This window comes from Carya illinoinensis, chromosome 1, assembly GCF_018687715.1.
Source record: "Carya illinoinensis cultivar Pawnee chromosome 1, C.illinoinensisPawnee_v1, whole genome shotgun sequence".
Classification (NCBI taxonomy): Eukaryota; Viridiplantae; Streptophyta; class Magnoliopsida; order Fagales; family Juglandaceae; genus Carya; species Carya illinoinensis.
The window spans coordinates 7,113,258-7,134,918 of NC_056752.1; the positions used below are offsets into that span (position 1 = coordinate 7,113,258).

General features: G+C 34.6%; 1 protein-coding gene and 1 pseudogene across 2 annotated transcripts; one reads left to right on the forward strand and one right to left on the reverse strand.

Annotated features, from left to right (window-relative positions):
* Positions 1–1,253: 1,253 nt before the first annotated feature.
* LOC122308445 (putative disease resistance protein At1g50180) lies at positions 1,254–6,272 on the forward strand. 2 transcript variants are annotated; one of them, XM_043121783.1, is made up of 3 exons: positions 1,254–2,563; positions 3,593–5,326; positions 6,037–6,272. In XM_043121783.1, exons 1-3 carry the CDS (start codon positions 1,510–1,512, stop codon positions 6,048–6,050), a joined length of 2,802 nt encoding a protein of 933 aa, XP_042977717.1. In that variant the 5' UTR covers positions 1,254–1,509; the 3' UTR covers positions 6,051–6,272. The 2 variants fall into 2 exon arrangements, with proteins under 2 accessions (XP_042977717.1, XP_042977709.1); XM_043121775.1 differs by lacking the exon at positions 6,037–6,272 and having other exon boundaries at positions 3,593–5,511.
* Positions 6,273–11,900: 5,628 nt separating this feature from the next.
* LOC122308460 lies at positions 11,901–16,231 on the reverse strand (annotated as a pseudogene).
* Positions 16,232–21,661: the final 5,430 nt, after the last annotated feature.

Consider the following 21,661-nt stretch of genomic DNA (forward strand, 5'->3'; position numbering starts at 1 on the left):
CATTGGGTCAGACTCTTTTTTGCATAGGCCTATGTGAAAATATCAATTCACATCTCAATTCAGACCAGGACTAAATAAATTTGGCTAACACTCGATTGGTTTCGCACGTCATCCCAATCCAATTCATTTTTTTCTTTGTCATTAACACTTTAGACTTTTGACTAGGAGTCTTGCGAGGTGCTTTCGGTGTCCAAATTGGATGCTTCCTTTCCTTTCTTTCTTTCTTTCTTTCTTTCTTTCTTTTCTTTTCTTTTCTCTTTTTTTTTTTTTTTTTTTTTTTAATCACTTTAGTTTTGGCTCTTGGGACTTCGGAGGTCCTTTGATCGGTTTTTGAAGAATCCTTAGGGAAAAAGCAAAAGCTAATCAACATAGGGGTATATTCGTCCAGTCATGTCTGGAAAGGGGTCACAGTTTAAACTTCGTAGAACGTGCATGATGTAGGAATAATAACATCACATGGATGGATGAAGACCAAATAATGAAAGAGGAATTGGAGTGAGTTTCATTGAACCTTCCCTCTCTCATAGTACATAGTCTTTTATTATTATTATTATTATTATTATTGAACAATTATATAGTCAATTTTAAAGTCCTTGGAAAAGTAATACATAGTGCATGGTACATTATAAAAAGAAAAATGCTATTCTAATCGAGATAATCCACCGACTAAAGTGGTTATGGATGATGTTACTATGACCTATGTCACAACCGATAATCACGACAAATAAGTGTAATTTTAGTTTTTTCTTTTCTTTTCTTTTTTAAATATTTTTTAACATCTTTAACTATTATTTTACAAAAAAAATATATATAAATTATTAATAATATTCACTTCCTTAATCAGTAAAAAAAAAAGTATCGATCAAAATCATGGGTATTTCATTGGTTCAACAACATTACTCATTAACGAGAAAACAAAAAAAGGAAATTGAAACATCCTCATCTCAAGAAGTTACGCACCATGAAAACCCTCTCTTCATTAACACTTTACTTTTTGATTGGGAGTCTTTTTTCTTTTTTCTTTCTTGTCGTTAACACTTTACTTTTTGATTGGGAGTCTTGCTCGGTGCTTTTGCTCGGTGCTTTCGGTATTTTAAAAAAATCTGAATGTAAGTAATTATATTTATTAATATGCATATCTATCCAAAATGAATGTTGAAAAAGTAAGACTTTAATTTAAAAAAAAAAAAAGTTTAGTAGAATATATGCTTCACGAAAATAAGAAGTTTTCTTCTTTCTTCTAAAACTGTAGTCTGTAGAAAAGCTAAGGTATGAACCTTATGCTAATAAAATAAGAGATTTTCTTATTTTTGAAACCCCGTGGACCCTCCTTGCTGGACGATCTGTTTGCACGCAGTTTTGGTCGAATCCTGATCTCTTGTCGTGATACCAAGCGTTGCACATCAATAACATGATACTTTGTTGCAAAACTTGAGCCGAGAGTTACATCCAAATCTCTTAATATATCTTCTTCTATTATTCCTATTTTTTGTGACGAGCGGAAGAGAAATGGCAGAGGCTATCGTCTCTGGTGTGGTGGCAAGGCTTGGTGATTTGCTCTTACGAAAAGCAACATCCTTGCACGGGGTGAGTAACCAAGTTGAACAGCTACAAGATGCGCTCAAACAGATCCAAAGTCTCCTAAAAGATGCAGATGCGAGGCAAAATGAAAGTCAGAGTGTCCGCCAGTGGGTTGCAGATATGAGAGATGTTGCTTATGATGCCGAAGATATTATTGAGAGGTATGCCCTCAAAGTTGGCTCCAGAAAGGGAGGAGGCATACAGGATGTCCTCAAGAGGTTTGCTTGCATCTTGGGAGAAGCAAAAACTAGTTTCCAAACTAGCTCAGAGATTGGTGAAATAACGAGGAGAATTTTTACGTTGAAGTCAAGTTTACAAGATTATGGCATAAAACTTGATTCGATGGATGGTGGTGGCCCGAGTTCTTTGAGTGAGAAGATAAAAGAGCAAAGGCAAACTTATGCGCATGTTGAACATGATCATGTTGTTGTTGGATTGGAGGATAACCTGAAGGAAGTGGTGGCATGTTTGACAGAAGAGGTCAAATACAAGTACAGAGTCGTTTCCATATGTGGTATGGGCGGTCTTGGAAAGACTACTCTTGCTAGAAAGGTTTATCATCACAAAGAAGTCAAGAGTCACTTCAAATGTCGTGCCTGGGTATGTATCTCTCAACAATGTCAAAGAAGAGATGTTTGGGAAGGAGTTATGATCAGTCTTACGATCTCTCCATCTAAAGAGCAGAGAGATGAAATTCGAAGCATGACAGATGCAGAGCTTACTGAGAAACTTTGTGAAGTTCAGCGCCAAAATAAATGTTTGGTGGTTCTAGATGATATCTGGAAAGTTGAGCAGTGGAACAGTTTACGGGCTGCTTTCCAAATGAATGATACAAACAGCAGAATATTACTTACCTCTCGTAATGTAGACGTGGCTTTGCAAGTAGATCCAAGGCGGGGCCACCTTCACGAATTAAAGCTTCTAAACGATGAAAGCAGCTGGGAATTGCTTCAAAATTTAGCAATATCATGGAGATCAGAAGGTATATAGACAGTATCTAATTCTCATTTGCTAGATTTTCTAAAAGTGCATTTTTTATATGAAATGATTGCTGGTTTAGTCACTGTATTATTTTTGACTAACATATTGAACAGGACTTAAGAGAGAGATCAGGAAAAAAAAAGAAAGTGGTCTACACTTGCTTTAACAGTTTACCCTTAATTTGTTTGTTAAAAGAATGAAATTGCCGGAGAAGTTGATTGTTGAAATGATAATTTATGGATGGAACGGAAATACAAGATATCATTTCTTTTTATGGAGTTGAACATGTAAACAGGTCTAAGGAATTATATGGGGGCTTTTCCCTATTATGACTCTTGTATTGGGTATCACAATTGGCATATTAGTAATTAGGGTGATGCTACATTCACAGAGATTCTCACCGTACTCACCAAACAATCAAGTTTTTTTTTCTTAACATTTTTTATATTCCTTAAACATTTTTAAAAAATTTACAAAATCATTAAAAAACACTTCCTTAAATATTAAGTAAAAAAAAAAAAACTCAATCGGTTGGTTTTGTCAGTGAACTTTTTAGGTGGGAGTAGTGTTTTTCTAGTAATTGTATGGATAGAAAGAGATATATCTGAAGGACTACAATAACATATTGTACCTGATTACTCCCGTCTTTTAGGAGTTCTTCAAGCTTTTGCCGATTGGACAAAACGAGCTTTCCAACGGAATCTTTCTTCCATCTAGAGGAGATACTTGCTAGTTTATTTCGTATCGGACCATCCATAGCAGTCAGTTTCATTTTGATGAAACTGACCCCCTCAAATGGGAGATACGGCAATTCATGATTAACTTAGTTTATTTATAGTTATTTCAAAATTATATTCAATAACAATGCATACTCTGCTTTTAGTCCATATTTTTCAATGGTTTAGTCACTTTATAATTAGACATTGAAAGCTTTCGAGCCTCAAAATAGGATCCATTTTTATTTATTTATTTATGTTGGCTCAATATGCAAGACGGAATGATATTGTTTACGTCGTTGTTGGCTATGCAGATAATTCTAATATCAAGGAAGAAATGAGATTTTTAGGAAAAGATATGGTTAGCTATTGTAAGGGTTTACCATTGGCCGTCATTGTATTAGGAGGACTTTTGGCAACAAAGCAAACATTAGAAGAGTGGGAACAAGTGCATAGAAATGTTAAATCATGCCTTCATCAACAGAAAGATCTTGGAATAAGCATGGTGTTAGCCTTAAGTTATGATGATTTGCCTTCCCACTTGAAATTGTGCTTCCTATATTTAGGCCATTTCCCAGAGGATTTTGAGATACGGACTAAGGAGTTAATTCAAATGTGGATGGCTGAAGGTCTTATACTTCAAACTGGAAGTAACAAGGAAACACTGGAGGATGTTGGAGAACAATATTTCAAGGAGCTAGTTCAAAGGTGTATGGTACAAGTAGGAAAAAAGAGTTCAGTTGCAGGGATCAAAACTTGTCGTCTCCATGATCTTATGCGAGACTTTTGTGTGGATAAAGCTAAATCGGAAAACTTTCTACACATCATCAATGTTAATCATGAGTCCAATGAAGAAATAGAAGCTTCCATTGGTGAGGTTCGAAGAGCTGCTATTAGCGGTAGATCAAGTGATCTCGGGAGACTTGGATTTATACTTCCATCGACTTCCCAAAAATATTTTCACCTAAGGTCTCTTCTAACATTCTTTAGGCCTCTGGAAAGTTGGAAAGAGAAATCGATGCTAAGGAATTTCAAATATCTTAGAGTCTTGAATTTTGTAACGACTGCTGAATACAATAGGGCCAGGGCCATGGTATCTCACTTCAACAATGATAATGATAGGAAGAGGGATTTCCCCCCTGCAATCAAAAGTCTCATCCACTTGAGATTCTTATCTCTAAGGTCTACTAGTGTAAGAATTATCGCATCTCTAAGAAATTTGAAGTGCTTGCAAACACTAGATTTGCGGACGACAAATTGGCAATTTAATTTTCCAAATGATATGTTTAGAAATATGGAGCACTTGCGGCATCTGTATCTACCTCAGTTTTCCAAAATCAGGGGGAAGTTGCAACTACCTAATGCTAGTAAACTGCAAACACTTGTGAATATTCCTGTTTTCATATGTGCTGTTGAAGATCCAACAGTTGGATTTGACGAGTTTGGAAAGAACTTAATGCCTTCAAATTTCACATTCAATTGTCTTCATGTTCTTAAGATCTCACATCCATTTATTAGAAGGGATAAGAGAGTGGATATAACACCAATGGTAACGAGTTGTCCTCACATATATCAGCTACGGCTTTTGGGGAGAATAAAGAAATTGCCAGAACACGACAAAATTTCTCCACATCTTGCCAAGTTAAGCTTATTACACACTGATCTTGAAGAAGACCCAATGCTGATTTTGGAGAAGTTTCCCAACATAAAGATTCTCTACCTTGGGAATAAATCCTACATAGGGAAGAAGATGATGTGTTCTGTAAGAGGATTTCCTCAACTTCAATCTCTCATACTTGCTCATTTACCAAACTTAGAGGAGTGGGAGGTGGAGGAAGGATCCATGCCCAACCTCTACCATTTGAAGATTGTTTTTTGCGAGGATCTCAGGATGGTTCCAGATGGACTTCAGTTTGTCGGTAACCTACAAAAATTGGAAATCGTACACATGTACTCATCATTCGTAGCTAGACTTGACGAAGGAGGACAAGATTTTTACAAAATACGACACGTGCCTTCCCTCGAAGTTGAACATACAATGCCAGAAGGTAATAATGCTAAAACAAAAGTTATCATAATTAGAAGCAGTGTAACATGTTACACGGTAAAGACTTCATTTCATGAACTTGAAATTTTCAAAAATCTGATCGGAATGCATGATATACTGCTTTAATTATTCTAATTTCAATGTCTTTCATACATTTATTAATTAATTAATTTTTTCATAAGAGCATCTCTAATCTTTGTCTTTTGGTACCTTTTGCAGTACGACCTCTATCTGTATTGAAAATGTCTTAATTTTATTATAAACACTTGCAAAATTTGAAATCAGTTTTCATGGTACTAAAATTAGGTGTGTTTCATGAATTAAAATTTTTTTGGGTTTATCATCATGATCGTAAATGTAATAGGAAGGTATTAAAATATATTCTGGGTTTGTCCTGATTATGATTTGTTCCAATAGAAAATTCAATGTGTCTTAATTATTTTGGGGCATATTTAAGGCATAAATAAACAACATTTAGTAAATTAAGATTTCCTTGTTTGACTTTTAAATACCTCATCAAAGAGAAAATCAAAGAATCCTTATTGATATAATTTGATACTTATCTGTGAACTTCTTGTAAAATTTTAACGATTCTCATAAATATGTTGATAATATCATCGCATAGATACTGGATTTATGATTTGTAATTAAAGTCCATTTGGATACTTACTGAATGTGTTGTACCTAACTCTTTTATTTTCTTCCTTTCAGATGATTGGCCATGAGTTTGGCGAGATCTGGCATTATATAACGGGGGTGCTTGAAAATTAATTAATTAATTAATTATTTTTTTTTTTTAAGGAAGCTAGAAAATTAAACTTATTCTGTCTTTGATGTTGTAAATTATGATATTTCCTATGTTTGAGAATATTTGTGAAAAGAGGATCAATTTCTACTACTGGAAACTTTATATGTTCGTTGGAGTGAGGAACTGAATTTATTTCAAATTCCGGTGTTGGAATCATGAGGTTTTATTATTTGTAAATGGGGAATAAGATAACTTTTTAGTTGATGTTTTACTTTTGAGTGACTCATATTCCCTAATCTTTTTTAGAGCGGTTTGGATATCAAGAATATCTCATGTATTTTTAAAATATTCTATTATTATTTTTTATTTTTTATTACCTTTTACTTATTTATTATTATTATTATTTATTTTTTATTACGATTCAATATTCTATTATTATTTTTTTATTATTATTCACAACTCTTCTTAACACTTTTTATTACATCTTCTAAACATTTCTTACTACCCAAATGTATCTAAAAGTTTTGAAATATTTTTTTAAAATTTTAATTTCAATTAAAACATTTTTTAAACCAGAAAAATAAAAATCTTTTCATTCAAAGAAAGGCACCTGGCCGTGGTTGGTTAGTTGGAATTTCAGTGGTCACAAACAATTACGGCTTCTTGTTAAGGAATTGTTAAAGCATTTTTATTGTACAAATGATAGGGATTTGAAAGCCTAGTAATTATTTGCTTTCTCTGTTTTTTCTTTTTCATTTATCCAAACAAATTTCATCTTTAATTTGCATATGGATTTCATTTTCGACCGACATTAGGTGTTATAAACCCAGTATTGGGTTTCCCGATTTTAGTCGGGTGGGCTCATGTCGGACCTTTCGGATTCATCGGCCCAGACTTTTTTGCACAACCCTGGCAGTACTCTTTTTTTTTTTTTTGAAAATGAAATCAGTACTTTCATTAATCATGCTAAAACCAGCTCAGAGATTACAATTGAACGAATACACACTGGGCATTCTTCAATATTGTATACATCACTGACTAAAGATAGAGCAGACTTTGCTAATTCATGGGCAGCTCTGTTTGCACCACGGAAGGTGTGATTTGCTTGCCAGCTTCCAATGTTTGCCAACACGTCCCTTGCATCTTCCACTAGTAGACCACCCAGGCTCCAATTCTCCTCCTTCCCAAGAAGTAGGTTGATGACTTTCATGGAGTCGCCTTCTAGAATAATCTGGTTCAGCCCCAACTCCCTGCAAAAAGTGGCTGCAGTGACTAGACCCAGTGCTTCTGCATCAAAAGGACTTCCTGCACTAGATCTTCTTGCTCGTTGCACACCAACAACTCTGCCCTGGTAGTCTCGGACAAGAATTCCCAAACCCACGTGCCCTGTTTCCTTGTTTAATGCTGCATCCCAATTGACTTTGTATACTCCTTGAGCTGGATGTTGCCAGGTCTGTGTAGTTTGGTTTGCATTCCGTTGACAGCCTTGTTGGGACAGTTTGGCTTCCTTGTAAGCAATGGCTTCTGCCTTAGCTCCCTGTAGAAGTTCCCTTGGATGCTTAAGCCCTTTTCCATGTACTAGTTCATTTCTCCTGGTCCACAACCCCCTCATCATAATTGCACACTCCTCGATCTCAGTTTTATCAAGTTTATGAATCAGCCTAGACCAGATTTTTGAGAAGAGGTCATCATGGTATGACATTTTTTGGATTTTAACACAACCCTGACTCCATACATCTCTAGCTGCTGGACAGCCCCACAGAACATGGCCAGAGGTTTCGGGTTCAAGGTTACAGATGGGGCACACACTCTTCTCTATTATTTTCCTCCTTTTCAGGTTTGCAAGGGTAGGAAGGGCTTCTTTGCATGCTCTCCAAATAAAATGTTTGATTGCAGGGATAACCTCCATCTTCCAAAGACTCTTCCACATGTTAGTTTCCACTTGCCTATTCGAACTCTCCCCTTCCTCTTCTGCCTGCATCTGTTTCTGGTGGTGGTATCCACTTTTCACTGAATATTGACCATTAGGAGTGAACTTCCAGGTTAATTTATCTTTCCTATTTCCACTACTGATAGGAATAGAAGATATAGCTCTCACTTCTTCTTCAGAAAACATCTCCCTTAGGAGGTTCATTCTCCAAGCTTTCTGTTCTGAGTCAATTAAATCTTCCACTTTTTCACACCAACAATCAGCTTCTCGAGGGGTAGTTACTTGGAAAAGGGGGAGGGAGGGGATCCATTTATCAACCCATATATTAATGTTCTGTCCATCTCCAACTCTCCACATAAGTCCTGCCTTGAGGGTGTGCATACCAGCTATGATGCTCCTCCAAGCAAAAGAGGGGCCCGAACCTAGCTTTGCCTCCAAAAGACTCCCAGCCTTGAAATATTTCTGTTTTAGGACTCTAGCTACAAGGGATTGAGGGTCTTGGATCACTCTCCAGCTTTGTTTGGCCAGCATTGCCAAGTTAAAAGACTTAAAATCCCTAAACCCGAGGCCTCCACTCTCTTTGGCTGAGTTGAGTTGGTCCCAAGGGATCCACTGAATTTTTGAGGAATCCTCACTAAAACCCCATCAGAATTTTCTGAGTAGCTGGTTCAGCTTATGAGTGATTGAGTCAGGGAGTAGGAACATACCCATAGAGTAAAGGGGGATGGCTTGGAGCACCGCTTTGAGGAGGATTTCTTTTCCAGCCGAGGAGAGGTGGTTGGTTTTCCAATTTGCAACCCGAGACCAGGTTCTGTCCACTAGGGAGTGAAATGATGCTACTTTTGATCTTCCCAACATTGCAGGTAGGCCAAGATATTTCTCAAAAGTTCCTGTAGATTTCATACCAATAAGCTGAAGTACATGTTTCTGCATCTCCTTCTTTGTGTTTTTGCTGAAGAATACTGAAGACTTGTCCCTATTTAGCATCTGTCCTGAGGCCCGTTCATAAGTATCCAGAATGTCAATCACACTAGAGAGTTCCTTGTAAGAGGCTTGGCAAAAAAGAAGGCTATCGTCTGCAAAGAAGAGGTGACTCACCTTAGTGGGACCTCGACCTATTGGTGGACTAGTTATGGTACCCCTCTCTTCAGCTTTTTGTAGCATTGCAGATAGTGCTTCTGCACAAAGAATAAAAATATAAGGAGATATTGGATCTCCTTGCCGAATCCCTCTAGTAGGTTTGAATCTCTGTTGGGGTTCCCCGTTGACCAATATAGAATAAGTGACTGAGTTGAGGCATTTCTGTACAAGGTGAATCCACCGAGGGGGGAAGCCTATCTTGGTCATTACTTCTCTCACAAAAACCCACTCCACCCTGTCGTAGGCCTTGCTCATGTCGAACTTAAGTGCCATAAAACCCTTCTTTCCTTTAATCCTCGAGTTCATGGAGTGAAGAACCTCATAGGCTATAAGAGTATTATCTGAGATGAGCCTGCCTGGGACAAAAGCGCTCTGATTAGCCGAGATGAGGTGAGGAAGGACAATTTTCATCCTGTTAGCTAGTGTTTTCGATACCACTTTGTAGAGTACATTACATAGGCTTATTGGCCTGTAATCAGCAACTTTACTTGGGGACTTGACTTTAGGGATAAGAGTAATGAAGGTGTCATTCACCTCATCTAATGACCCCTGCTGGTTTAGGGCATTCAGGGCAAAGCGGCAAATATCCTCACCAACAACTTCCCAATTTTTCTGGTAGAAATGAGCAGGAAACCCGTCGGGGCCAGGTGATCCAAGAGGGTTCATCTGGAACATTGCAACCCTTACTTCATCTTCGGTGAAAGGACTGTTCAGGCTAAGCTCCATTTCAGCAGTAATTTTCGGTTTTAAAACTGACAAACAAACCTCAATATTACTTGGCATGGAAGAGGTGAATAGAGATGAAAAATAACCTGTGAAGATTGCCCCAATTTCCTCTTGCTCAGTAATTGTGCTTCCCGAAGGCCCAGATATGGCTTTGATGGAGTTAACCCTTCTCCTTTGGGTTGCTTGCTTGTGGAAATAACTAGTGTTTCTATCTCCATACCTCAGCCAGTGTTGCTTTGCCCGTTGTTTCCACTTTAGGTCATTTTCCTCAAGGAATGTCTCAGCTTTTCTTTGCAGAATCTGAATCTGTTCTACTTGGTCCTCCCTTCCTGTATCTTGTAACTGACTGATTCTAGACCATATTTGATTAGGGAGCTGCTGTTCTTTCAGATCTAAGGTTTTTTTCCAATCTGTAAGTCCTTTTTGACACTGTTCTAGCTTGGTCCTCATTGTTCCAGCAAGGTTTTTTGCATCTATTCTTTTATGCCATTCTGCTTTTATCACATCACTACTGCCTTCTCTAACTTCCCAAGCTGCCTCATACCTAAAAACTCTATTGTTTCCCCTTTTCTTCCTTTTCCGGTCTGGTATACTGATATGGAGAGGTGAATGGTCAGATTTAATGGCTGCAAGGACACTACAAGTAGCTGATTTGAACTGGTCTAGCCAGGGTTTGTTTGCCATTGCCCTGTCTATTTTCTCTTTTATAAAACCCACTCCTCTTCTGTTATTCGACCAGGTGTATCTCTGTCCTAAGCTAGGGATATCTCTGATCCCACATACCTCAGCAGCTTGTCTGAACTTTTCTATTTGCCTGTAGGGTCTACTTGGTCCACCCACCTTTTCTCTTTGGTGTAGAATCTCGTTGAAGTCTCCTGCACACAGCCACGGGGTCAATGGGTCTGGCTTAATTCTAGTGAGTAGTTCCCAGCTGCCTTCCCTTTTTGTCTTGTCGGGATGACCATAAAATCCAGAGAATAGCCAAGGGGAGTTTGAATTATGCTCAGTGACCAAAGCACTTATGTGCCACCGGGTATAATTAATCACTTTTACCTTCCACTCCTCCTTCCATAGTAGAGCTATACCCCCGCTTAGCCCCACTCTTTCTACATCGAAGCAAGCATCAAATTTTAGAGATCTTCTTACTTCATCCATTCTAACTTTACTGCACTTAGTTTCCACTAGGAAAACTAGTTTGGGGCACTTTTCCTTAGAAAGTTTTCTAAGGATTCGAATTGCTCGGGGGTTCCCGAGCCCCCGGCAATTCCACACTAGGAGACTCATTTAGGTAGGCAGTGCTGGAAACCAACCACTGCCTTTTGCTCTTGGGACTCAGAGTAGTCGCCATTGTTTCTAGGTCTTTTTTGTAATTGGGACAGCTCACTTTCACATCTTAGGCCTCTCCTTTTTGAGCCAGCATTGTTTTGGAGATTAGTGACGTCTTGAAGGACATTAGATTCCTTGGGTGGTCCCCTTGCCTTTCTCTTCCACTTGCCAGCTTTCATTTTCTCTACTTTATCATCGCAGGTCATTGTAGGGTCCTTTTCAGATGGAGAGTGAATGACATGTAGCTGTATCTCTTGTGCATTTTCGGGTTGACCAGTAGGTTCAGTAAGAGAATTCCCCTCCATTTGACTAGTAGCTTGTCTGGTGCTGGTAGTTGAAGTGAATTCCCTTTCATAGTTGTCATAATGCTGGTCCTTTTCTAACTCCATCTCCATCATGCAGTTAAGAACAGGATCCACCGAAGGTAAGCTACTAGTTTTGTTTTTCTCCTTGTCGTTAATCCTCATCATATCCTCACCATTTAAAACTTGTCTTTTGAAAACCCCTTCCTGTGGAAATAATTTGTCGATGGCTTCAGGGTTGTTATTTTCCTCATCCAGTAACCCTGGCAGTACTCAATCTTAGGAATTCTATATATGAATTAAGTATAGCCTTGGATGACAATACAATGGTGTAATGGATTTGGTTATCATGGAATATCAATCAATAAAAAATAAGGGGGTGGGGCAGCCACAACTCGAGTGCTTTTGGTACTAGAATTCATTCGACCCCAATCTAGTTTCATTAATATATGCTGATACAATTATACAAACATTCCATCGAATTGTGATCTGTTCACTGAGATTACAAGAAAGGAAATTAGAGCAGCCTATTCTGAAGTTTTGTAACTAAGAATGAGACAACTACTCTGCCGTACATCGAGAAGCATTCAAAATAGTTGCCTCTGCTGCCATTGTTTTACTTCTGCTACTACCATCTGGTGTGCGCCTTATTGCACGCTGTGTGTATTTGTGCGCGCATGCATGCACACATCTGGTGTTTCATTACTTGAGCTACTTATGGTATATTACAAAAATTGTAGTAAACTTAAGGCAGCACATTACAAAGTTATGTCCATCTATTTGGAGACCTCAGCGTACATTTTCTCCATATTTTGACTAAGATTGAGTGAAGTTTGGCTTTCATGAGTTTATCTAAGGAATTCCTCCTCATCCCTAAGCGAAAAACGAACCACATGTACAAGAAAATCCAGGCAAACCCAGCAGCTCCCAGAACAACAACTATTCGAACCCATAAAATGGAAATAAATGCTTTTAGAACATAAGCATTCCACGACCATGACCACAAAATACAGAAGATAGATCCCAAAGCAGCACCCACAACAACTTGGCTTACAGTATGAAACCTTTGTGAGACCCGTAGCCATGACTGCAAACACCAAGGAGAAAGATAAAAATAAGCATTATTTTTAAATCCATGCAACAGACAGGTCACTCATCCTACAGCAGCTACACTACTTAACAAGAAATTCTGTTTCTTTTACTCATTTATTTTGTTGATTTCCACTCCTTTCAGGGTGGACATATAGTGGCAAAAATTTAGTTTCTACTTTCTTTTTTCCTCAGAGTTTCTACTTAATTGTGAGCCAATCAATACTTTTAGGAGAAGATTGTGCCCCGGCCCCGTCACACACACACACACACACACACACACACACACACACACACACACACACATATTTATATATATTATCTATTTTGATGGGTAGAATTGAATGAATGAGCTATTTATCAGTTTTTGGTAGCTAGAGGATACAATGTGTCAGTCGTGGTAGTTTAGGGTGCAAAGTGTAGAACCCTACTTAGTTTGAGAGTGCAAAGTGTATTTGTCCATACCCATAATAATATTGCCTTATTCAGTATATGCGTACAGGGTGTCACAATGCAAATTTATTCTTTATATAAAGCTATTGTCAATTGACTTATAGATGGTAAAAAAATCAATCCTCTGGCACAATAAGTCTACTAGCACATGCAGTTAGATGCATACTCAGCTTGAAAGTGTTGTGAATTAAGTCTAAACAATGGACAGCACTGGCCAATAAGTTACAGGCTACTAGAACATAACCATCCTCTATGGTTTTTATCGTACCCTATATTCTTTCTTCCCTATACTCCATATACATAGAGATGAGTTCATATCTAGATTCACAAACAGTGTTAATGTCAAAATATGGTTCACAATAAAAAAGAAAGGGCTATTGGTATACCACCAGGAGGATTCTATGAAAGCATTAAGCTGTTCCTCAACAAAGAAGATTCTCATAAAACTGATATTGGTTAATCAGTAAATTTATTTTTAGAAAAGACAAATCAATTGGTCTTATTTGGGGCTCCATCAGTTAGATTTTGACCTTCTTATCCTATAAAAATAGCGATATAAAGCTGCATCTGATCCCAACTAAGGATGATTGCAATTGCCACTATGGTATGAACAAGAGAGTTTTAGCAAGGATAACTGCACCATGGTCTCTATATTGTTCAATAGATTAACATTAACAGAGGAGAGAAATGTACCAGATTAGCTTTCGACCTGTTTTTATTTTTAAGAATAACAACCTTCATGTATGAAACCTAAGCTAAAAGCATATATTATGTGCAACATTTGACTAATATGAGCCATGTGAAGATACTTACAAGATATGAACCAAATGCCAAGGCAAGACCACTGATGGTTACTGTAAATATATTTGTTCCTAGCCATTCCATAACTGCAACAGTATGCAGAAAAACAAGCATTAAATTTCTGCAATTGAGCCAACACATATTGAAATTATGTTCCGAAAAACAAGCAAACTTCATATCAATCAATTCTAAGCTTAACAATGCAACTGCTCTCTCTCTGTCTCTCTCTCTCATTCATGAGTAATCATAAAGTAGGGAGACAACGGGAGAAATTACTTGAAAGATTGGTAAACATAACAGTGAAGAAGATAGATTGTGCATGTGATGATGGCATCCCAGGGTCAGATCTCAAAGTGGAAACAGGCCGCTCTTGGTTTAGTATCCATTTGAGTACAATAGAGAGTATGCAATTTAGAAGACAACCCATAGAAGCCCACAAGACTTCTGAATCATGCCTCCAAAGAATAATGCCACCAAAAAGAGCAGCTACAAGCCACTTGCTCTGAAAACAACAGCAATTAAGATGTTAACTCAAGATTTTTTTGCCAAGATATGCAAAACCATCTCCACAAAAGTTAAAAGAGAGAAAATTGTGGTATCTACATATCTATAATAATATTCACACATGTTCTAGGGTTTGATGAAAACTATGTTTAATCTCTCTTTTATCGGCTCAAGCCCATACCAGTCTCCATTCAAGGAATCTCGTGCTATTATTAAGAATTTTTGAAGTCCTTATTGTATCAATTTACTTTTTCTTTTATTGGTACCAGATGTCCGAGAACAAAGTTCAGGTGAATCCCAGGGGTGTAAAAGCACTTGGCTATGAGTTTCCTGCAAGTGCACCCTAGGTAACTCAAGTGAAAATTCTCCTAATCCAATGACCCTTAGAAACTACTTGCATCCAAGAGGATTAGAGCCTTGGACCTGAAGGGAGCATACCACTAAGACCAAGGCCCTTACCACTAAGCCAACCCCTACGGTTTGTATCAATTTACATTTTAGTTATGTAGAGACCAGGCAATGAAATAAAAGAGTGAGATATGGTCATCGTGTGCATGATTTTAGCCCTAAAGGAAGTCCAAAAAGAAGAAAATGGTCACTAGACGAGATTAGAATATGTGTGGTTAGCAATATCCAGAAAATATCATGTGCTGCAGAGCTTCGCAACAGTATCACCTCTATGTGATGAGAAGTTTGGTTACTATCCTAGCATCTAACTATCTAATGCATACCTCAGAAGCCAAATGGTAGTAAGAGTGCTTATATGAGCAGAAAATAAATTCTAATTCCTAATGGCTGCTGAATGATTCATAATTGATTAAACGGGTACATATTCTTGCTAATGTTCTTCAATCCATTTTCACCCAACTTCTTTTAGTTACCAACCATATAACGGATGCTCTACTGTCAACTGTAATTTTTAGCAAATGCAAGGACTGCGACCTCAAGGATCTGTATAAGAAGTGTAATATGATCTCATGAGAAGCAAGAAAACTGCAAGATGAATCATATTAACCACTAGGAAGTAGAAAATTCTACTACCACACCCCGACATATTTCTTAAAAGACATCTCAGTCTAAAAGTACAATGCGACTTTTATCATTTAGGTAGAGAACATCCACTAAGGACGCTTTAGTTCTCCAACACAAATTCAAAATCGAAAGGAAGAAAGAACATAGAATATCTATTTACTCACACAAAATGTATTTAGTGACCTTAAACTAAAACTAAAATTAGAGATATTTTCAGCTCTAAACGGGCCAAATAAAATAATATGAGAACGTTGTTTTAATTGAACTGTCAGAAATAATTTCATGATCAATCAGAACAAATCAAAAGAAACCAGAACCGTCATACTGGCATCATGATTCACATGCAATAACAACAACAATAAAAAGAAATCAAAAGCGAGAAAAAAAACCATGATATTTGAGATTTTCCAAAAATACCAACCATTCGATTGAGAGTAGCTTCCAGTCCATCAGCCATAAACTCCCGAAGAAACTTGGATGGCCCATTCACCAAAGCTTCCTTTCGTACTCTAATACCTTCATCGCTATCACCACCATTGAAATCAGAAACTTTAATCAACTCAGCCATGGTGTTCAGACCCTTTATTTTATTTCTATCACAAACACCTTTACTCAAGAAAAAACCCACCACAAGAAGTCGATTTTGATACGAATAAACGGACCTGGACCATAAAATTTATAGACTTGAGCTTCGGACGATCACTGGTAACGACTTTGAAGTTTGAAGGCTGGCGGATACAATACGTTGTGGGATTGGCGACATTGTTGTTGAGTGGGAACAGAGGCTGAGGAAAAGAGCACGCGGGATTGGGAGTAGTAAACAGTCAATTGAAACTTGAAAGGGTATGCGACTGCGAGAAACTAACGTGTGGGGCAACCGCAAATTGTTTTATGGTGATTGGCTGAGAAGATTCTAAGAGCATTCACGTTGGCTTGGTCAAATGAGATATTTGGTCAAATTTTACATAATTTAGCTCAAAAATCCTTCACATTAGATTGGGCAAGTCTAAAATAATTTAGACTTTTGCTACAGTGGTTAGCTAAAGATGAAAGATCACTACTCATTCATCAAACATTAAAATATTAATTTATCATTCCAAACAAATAAATTAAATTAATTAGAATATAATTAACATTTAACATTTAGAATATAATTATTATTAACATTTAATAATATTTTTTAATATTAATTGAATATAATATAATTATTATTAACATTTAACAATACTTTTTTTAATATTAATTTAATTAGAATATAATTACTATTAGGATTTAATAATACTTTTTTGTAATATTAATATAATATAATATAATTATTATTATTATTAACATTTAATAATATTTTTTTAATATTAATTTAATTAGAATATAATTACTATTTACATTTAATAATACTTTTTTGTAATATTAATTTAATACAATATAATTATTATTAAGATTTAATAATACTTTTTCTAATATTAATTTAATTAGAATATAATTATTATTAACATTTAATAATACTTTTTTAATATTAATTTAATTATAATATAATAATATTAATGTAATATAATATAATTATTATTATTAACATTTAATAATACTTTTTTTAATATTAATCTAATTAGAATATAATTATTATTAACATTTAATTGGTAGAATTACAAAATGTGAGAAAATAAATTAAATAAAAAATTTATTAATTTAATAATATTTTATTATTATATAGAGAATAAATGGCTAATCTAATGTGGGGATTGAATTTTGATGGAGTGGGCAAATATAAAAAAATGTTGATATTGGCCAAATTTAAAGATAAATTTGGCCAAACCAATACCAATGCTCAAGGAATCTGATCCAGAACTCTATTATTTTTTTTTTCTTTCTATTGTTGAATCTTGACTCCTTCAAGAAGCACCCGTGATAAACATATTTGATAATGATAAATAAAATTATTTTTTTTTTGGGTATTTTCTTCAAATTTTTTTACAATCTAAATTTTTGAAGTTTTCATTTAAGTTAAGAAAATAAAAATAAAAATAAAAACTCTTGAAGATTGTCAGATATAATTGTCAGATGAAGTGCTAACTATTATTTATTTTGTTCTATTTTATGGAATTGAGTTGAAATTTGTGAGAAAAAAATAGAAATTATTAGAGTTTTTGAATTTTTTTTATTACCATATGATTAAGATATCCTACTTTATTTTTAGAGAAGTAGAGATAGAAATACATGAATTGTTGGGTACAAATATGCTTTAGAGGCGAGAACGATGAATAACGGAACATGTTGGCATAGTGGGCAATGAATGAATAACTGGCGACTAATAGCACATTTGGGTACTGTGAATAATAATAAAATAGTTTAAATTAAGATATTTTATTGAATTTTGAAAAAAAGAAAGAGAAAATTAAAAAAAATATTATAAAATTAAAAAAAAAATTGTTTGAATATAATTTTTATTTTGAAATTGGAAAATTTTGTATTTTTTTTTTTTTTGTGCTTTGTTTGAAAGTTTAAAAAGGTTGTAATGATTAGATAATTATTAAATGAAAATGTTAATGATTTGAAATTAGAAATATTTTGTGTTTAAGTAATGTTTGAAAAGAAAAAATTTAAAAATACTTGAATATTCGAACAGGATCTAAAGGTTGCGGTCACATGGAATTCACTTAATAAGTAGCGATTAAAAGATGAAAATACATCAAACGCACCATATGAGTTCATGGATAAAGTCAACTATTCGTACTTTTTTACTAAAAAATTTTACTCATTATCCCTATACCACATATAATATATAAATTTTTTTTTTTAGCAAGTATGTGATTTAGAGATAATGAATAGAAGAACTTAATTAGTTTAGTATAAATAAAACCAAAATAAAAAAAAAAAGAAAAGAAAAAAATAAGTGTGATGTGTGGGATAATGAATATCAATATTCTTCCTCTGATATCAACATCAATCCATAGAGATAAATCCTACAACGACACTACCAGCATGAAAACCAACTATATCTTGACAAGATATGATACTGGGCACTAATAAGCAAGATATCAACGGCCATATTGTGTTCCGAAAGGTTAGAACACACCGTAGGCATATTTGAAAATGAGTTTTGTTATATTTAAGTAAAGTCGCGTATTAATCCGTATATAAATATTGATTTTTTTATATTTAAAATTTAAATTAGTAATATTTTCAATAAAATCTACTTTTTGATTAATCACATTAGATTAGTGCACATAATAATGTGTAGTTGTACTTGTAAATAGATTTTTCCTTTGAAAATTGCATCAATACGAATGATTCTTTCATTTAATATGACTAAGTACTGTTTGGCCATAAGAAATTTTTATCTCAAACATAAAATTCTCATCTCGTCATTATAACCTTTTCAAATCTCCATACAAAATATAATAAATAATTTAATTTTTTTTCAAATTTTAATATAATAATATTAAAATATAATATTTTAATATTTAATCTTAAAACTTAAAATTTTTATCTAAAAAATCTCAGTGATCAAGCAGAACCTATTGTACTAAATAATTTTAATATTTTAAGAGTTTTAAACCATATTGTACACCCGTTCATGTGTATGGTTCTTTCATTCTAATCTTTAGGAGTTGATCGGGTCTAAAGTCTACTTTAGTTTGGTTAGAGCATCCTCATCCTATTCCTCATCCACATTCCTATAATTTAACTTAAAATCACATTTTTTCAAAATTTTTCCTAAATTTTATTCATCTTTCAAAAATTTCCTACATCCCATTCCCCATCCCTATCTCTATTCTATTAAATAATATTTTTCTATTCCTTTTTTATTACTTTTTTCTTTCACTTCTATTTACAAATTTAACTACTCAATATTTTTTCTTATTTTTTGAACTATTACTCTAGTGAATATTTTAAACAAAAATTTAAATTATTTTTTTGTGAATATAATAATATTTTTAAAATTAATTTTTTTATTTTTTCGTAATTAATTAAATTATTTTTAACATTATTATTTAAAACTATAATAAATATGAGTATAAAAGAAAGTATAGATGATTGAAAAATTATTTATTTTATATATTAGAATAAAATATTAATAAAAATAATTTAGGGAATGAATAGTGAGTCCCTAAATATGGAGACTTACTGTTTATTTCCTAAACCTTTTCCCTAAAATAGGGATCCGGATATGGGGGGTATTTTGATCAAAATCCTAAAATAAACTCCAAATTATAGGAAATATAGAGTTTTAAGGAACCGGATGGGAATGCTTTAGGAAATAATAAAATTTATACTACCTTTTGGATTCGGGTTTTTTTTTTTTTTTCCTTTTCTTTTATTGCATTCTTAATTTTCTGAAACTGTCTCGACAAACTTTTTTCCTTATTTACCACCGACATTTCCATCTCATTACTCTTACAAAAATTAAAATATATATTCATTTCTTTTACAAATAAAACAAATGCATGCATCTCATAAAACTGATCACTTTTGGTTGCGTAAAATAAAAGAAAAAAAAATGAAACTTCTCTTCTTGACATACATGAATGGCGGTGGCAGAGGCAAGGTGTAAAGTAACTTTTATACATCCTTATTCTCTTATAAAATTTACCGGTCAAGCTTAGGTCCATAGCTCATAAATTACACAAAAAAAATACCTTTTAGGTTGTGTTTGGTTTTTGGATCAAATTCAATTCTTCTTAAATTAATTATTGATAAAAATTATTATTTGTTTAACTTCTCATAAAAAAGTTAAATTCATCTTAGTTTATTTTATATATTTCAACATAAAATTTAAATTCATCTTAATTAAAAAAAGTTAAACCCATCTCAACTAGAACTTATAAAATATTACTATTCATAACTCAAATACAATAACAAACAGGCAATTTATACAAGTTTTGTGTTTATAAAGTTTTTACAAATAATTAAAAATACAAGTAATATTATATACTATACTATTGTTTTTCTTTCAATGCTTTAAAAAATTTGACATTTTTTATCATTCTGGTAAATTTTTAATAAAAAAAAAACGAAATTCAAAAGTTGATAGGCAATAATACCAAGTCATTGTAGTGGGATGATCAGAGTAAGATAATGGTGTGGTTTGAAGAATCTCTCTTTCAAAAGATATTTTATTGAAAAGTAGAAAATTGGAAAATTTTGTCCTACACAAGCTAGGCCAACCTAAAAATTTCAATCATGCTTGCTTTGAGGAGTCGTTTAATGTGGTCTGTTACTTTCCAATGGAATATTGTGGAGAATAGACCTCTCGCTTTGGGTCTGGTCAAATAACTAACTCTTGTTACTTTAGGAAATTATAAGTCAATGTATTATCTGCCCAAAAAATGTTTGGCCCATGTTTCACAACATTCTTCTTTTCGTTTGTTGAAAGATCATTTAATTGGCTGGCTTCTTTTTTGGTTCCAGAACTAAAAATATAAAAGAAAATGTTAGGAGATATGGCTATGACCATTCTTATTGTATGCAAAGTGGCTCCAAGAATTATCGTATCCATCAACCGTCCAAGATGATGTTAGGTGGTCTTGGACCTCTCTCAATCTTAATAACTAGTTCAAGAGGTGGGACTCTCCCTCATATATTAGGTCTTGAGTCGGAGCAACGACAACTCGTTTCTCCCTCTCACTTTTAACTCTATCATTGATAGAAATTCTAGCCTCATTTTCAGTTTTCTTACTTAGAATAGAATCTGTAAATATGTATTTATTCTAAACTGATCCGTGTATTAATGTGTGAGTGGAAATACAATTGTTTCTTTGTTAGCAAAGACTCCATATTTATTCAATTCTCATGATGGTATCAAGAGAGCCACACTCTAACAAGAATTCGGTCCCTACCCCAGAAAACACGCATACACCCATTACAAGTCTGCCATCTCCCATCGATGCTCCCCTAATTGCCCTAAACATTTCTATCCAAATCAATGAAAAACTCACACCCTCAACTTTTACCCAATGGTATGACTAGTTTGAAGCCCTACTTATTGGTTATAATCTTCTTAATTTTGTCAGTGGCGACAAACATTGTCCATCCAACAATGGCTCCTCCATCTTTACCCTTCAAAAAATCCACTGGATAAGGTAGGATAAATTGATCTTAAGTGCCATTTTGGCTTCCACTACACCCACCATAATCCCATTCATCTTTGCTACTGCAACATCCCAAGAGGCATGGCAAAAATTAAATACCATGTATGCAAGCAAATCCCACACTCGTGCAATGCAACTCAAATAGGAGCTCACCTTGATCAAGAGGGTAAATTGGACGATTCAAGATTATATGCATACT

Coding starts and splice junctions, on each gene's coding strand:
- LOC122308445 (XM_043121775.1), top strand. CDS start 1,510: ATGGCAGAGGCTATCGTCTCTGGTGTGGTGGCAAGGCTTGGTGATTTG. Junction 2,564..3,592: donor AATATCATGGAGATCAGAAG/GTATATAGACAG, acceptor TTGGCTATGCAG/ATAATTCTAATATCAAGGAA.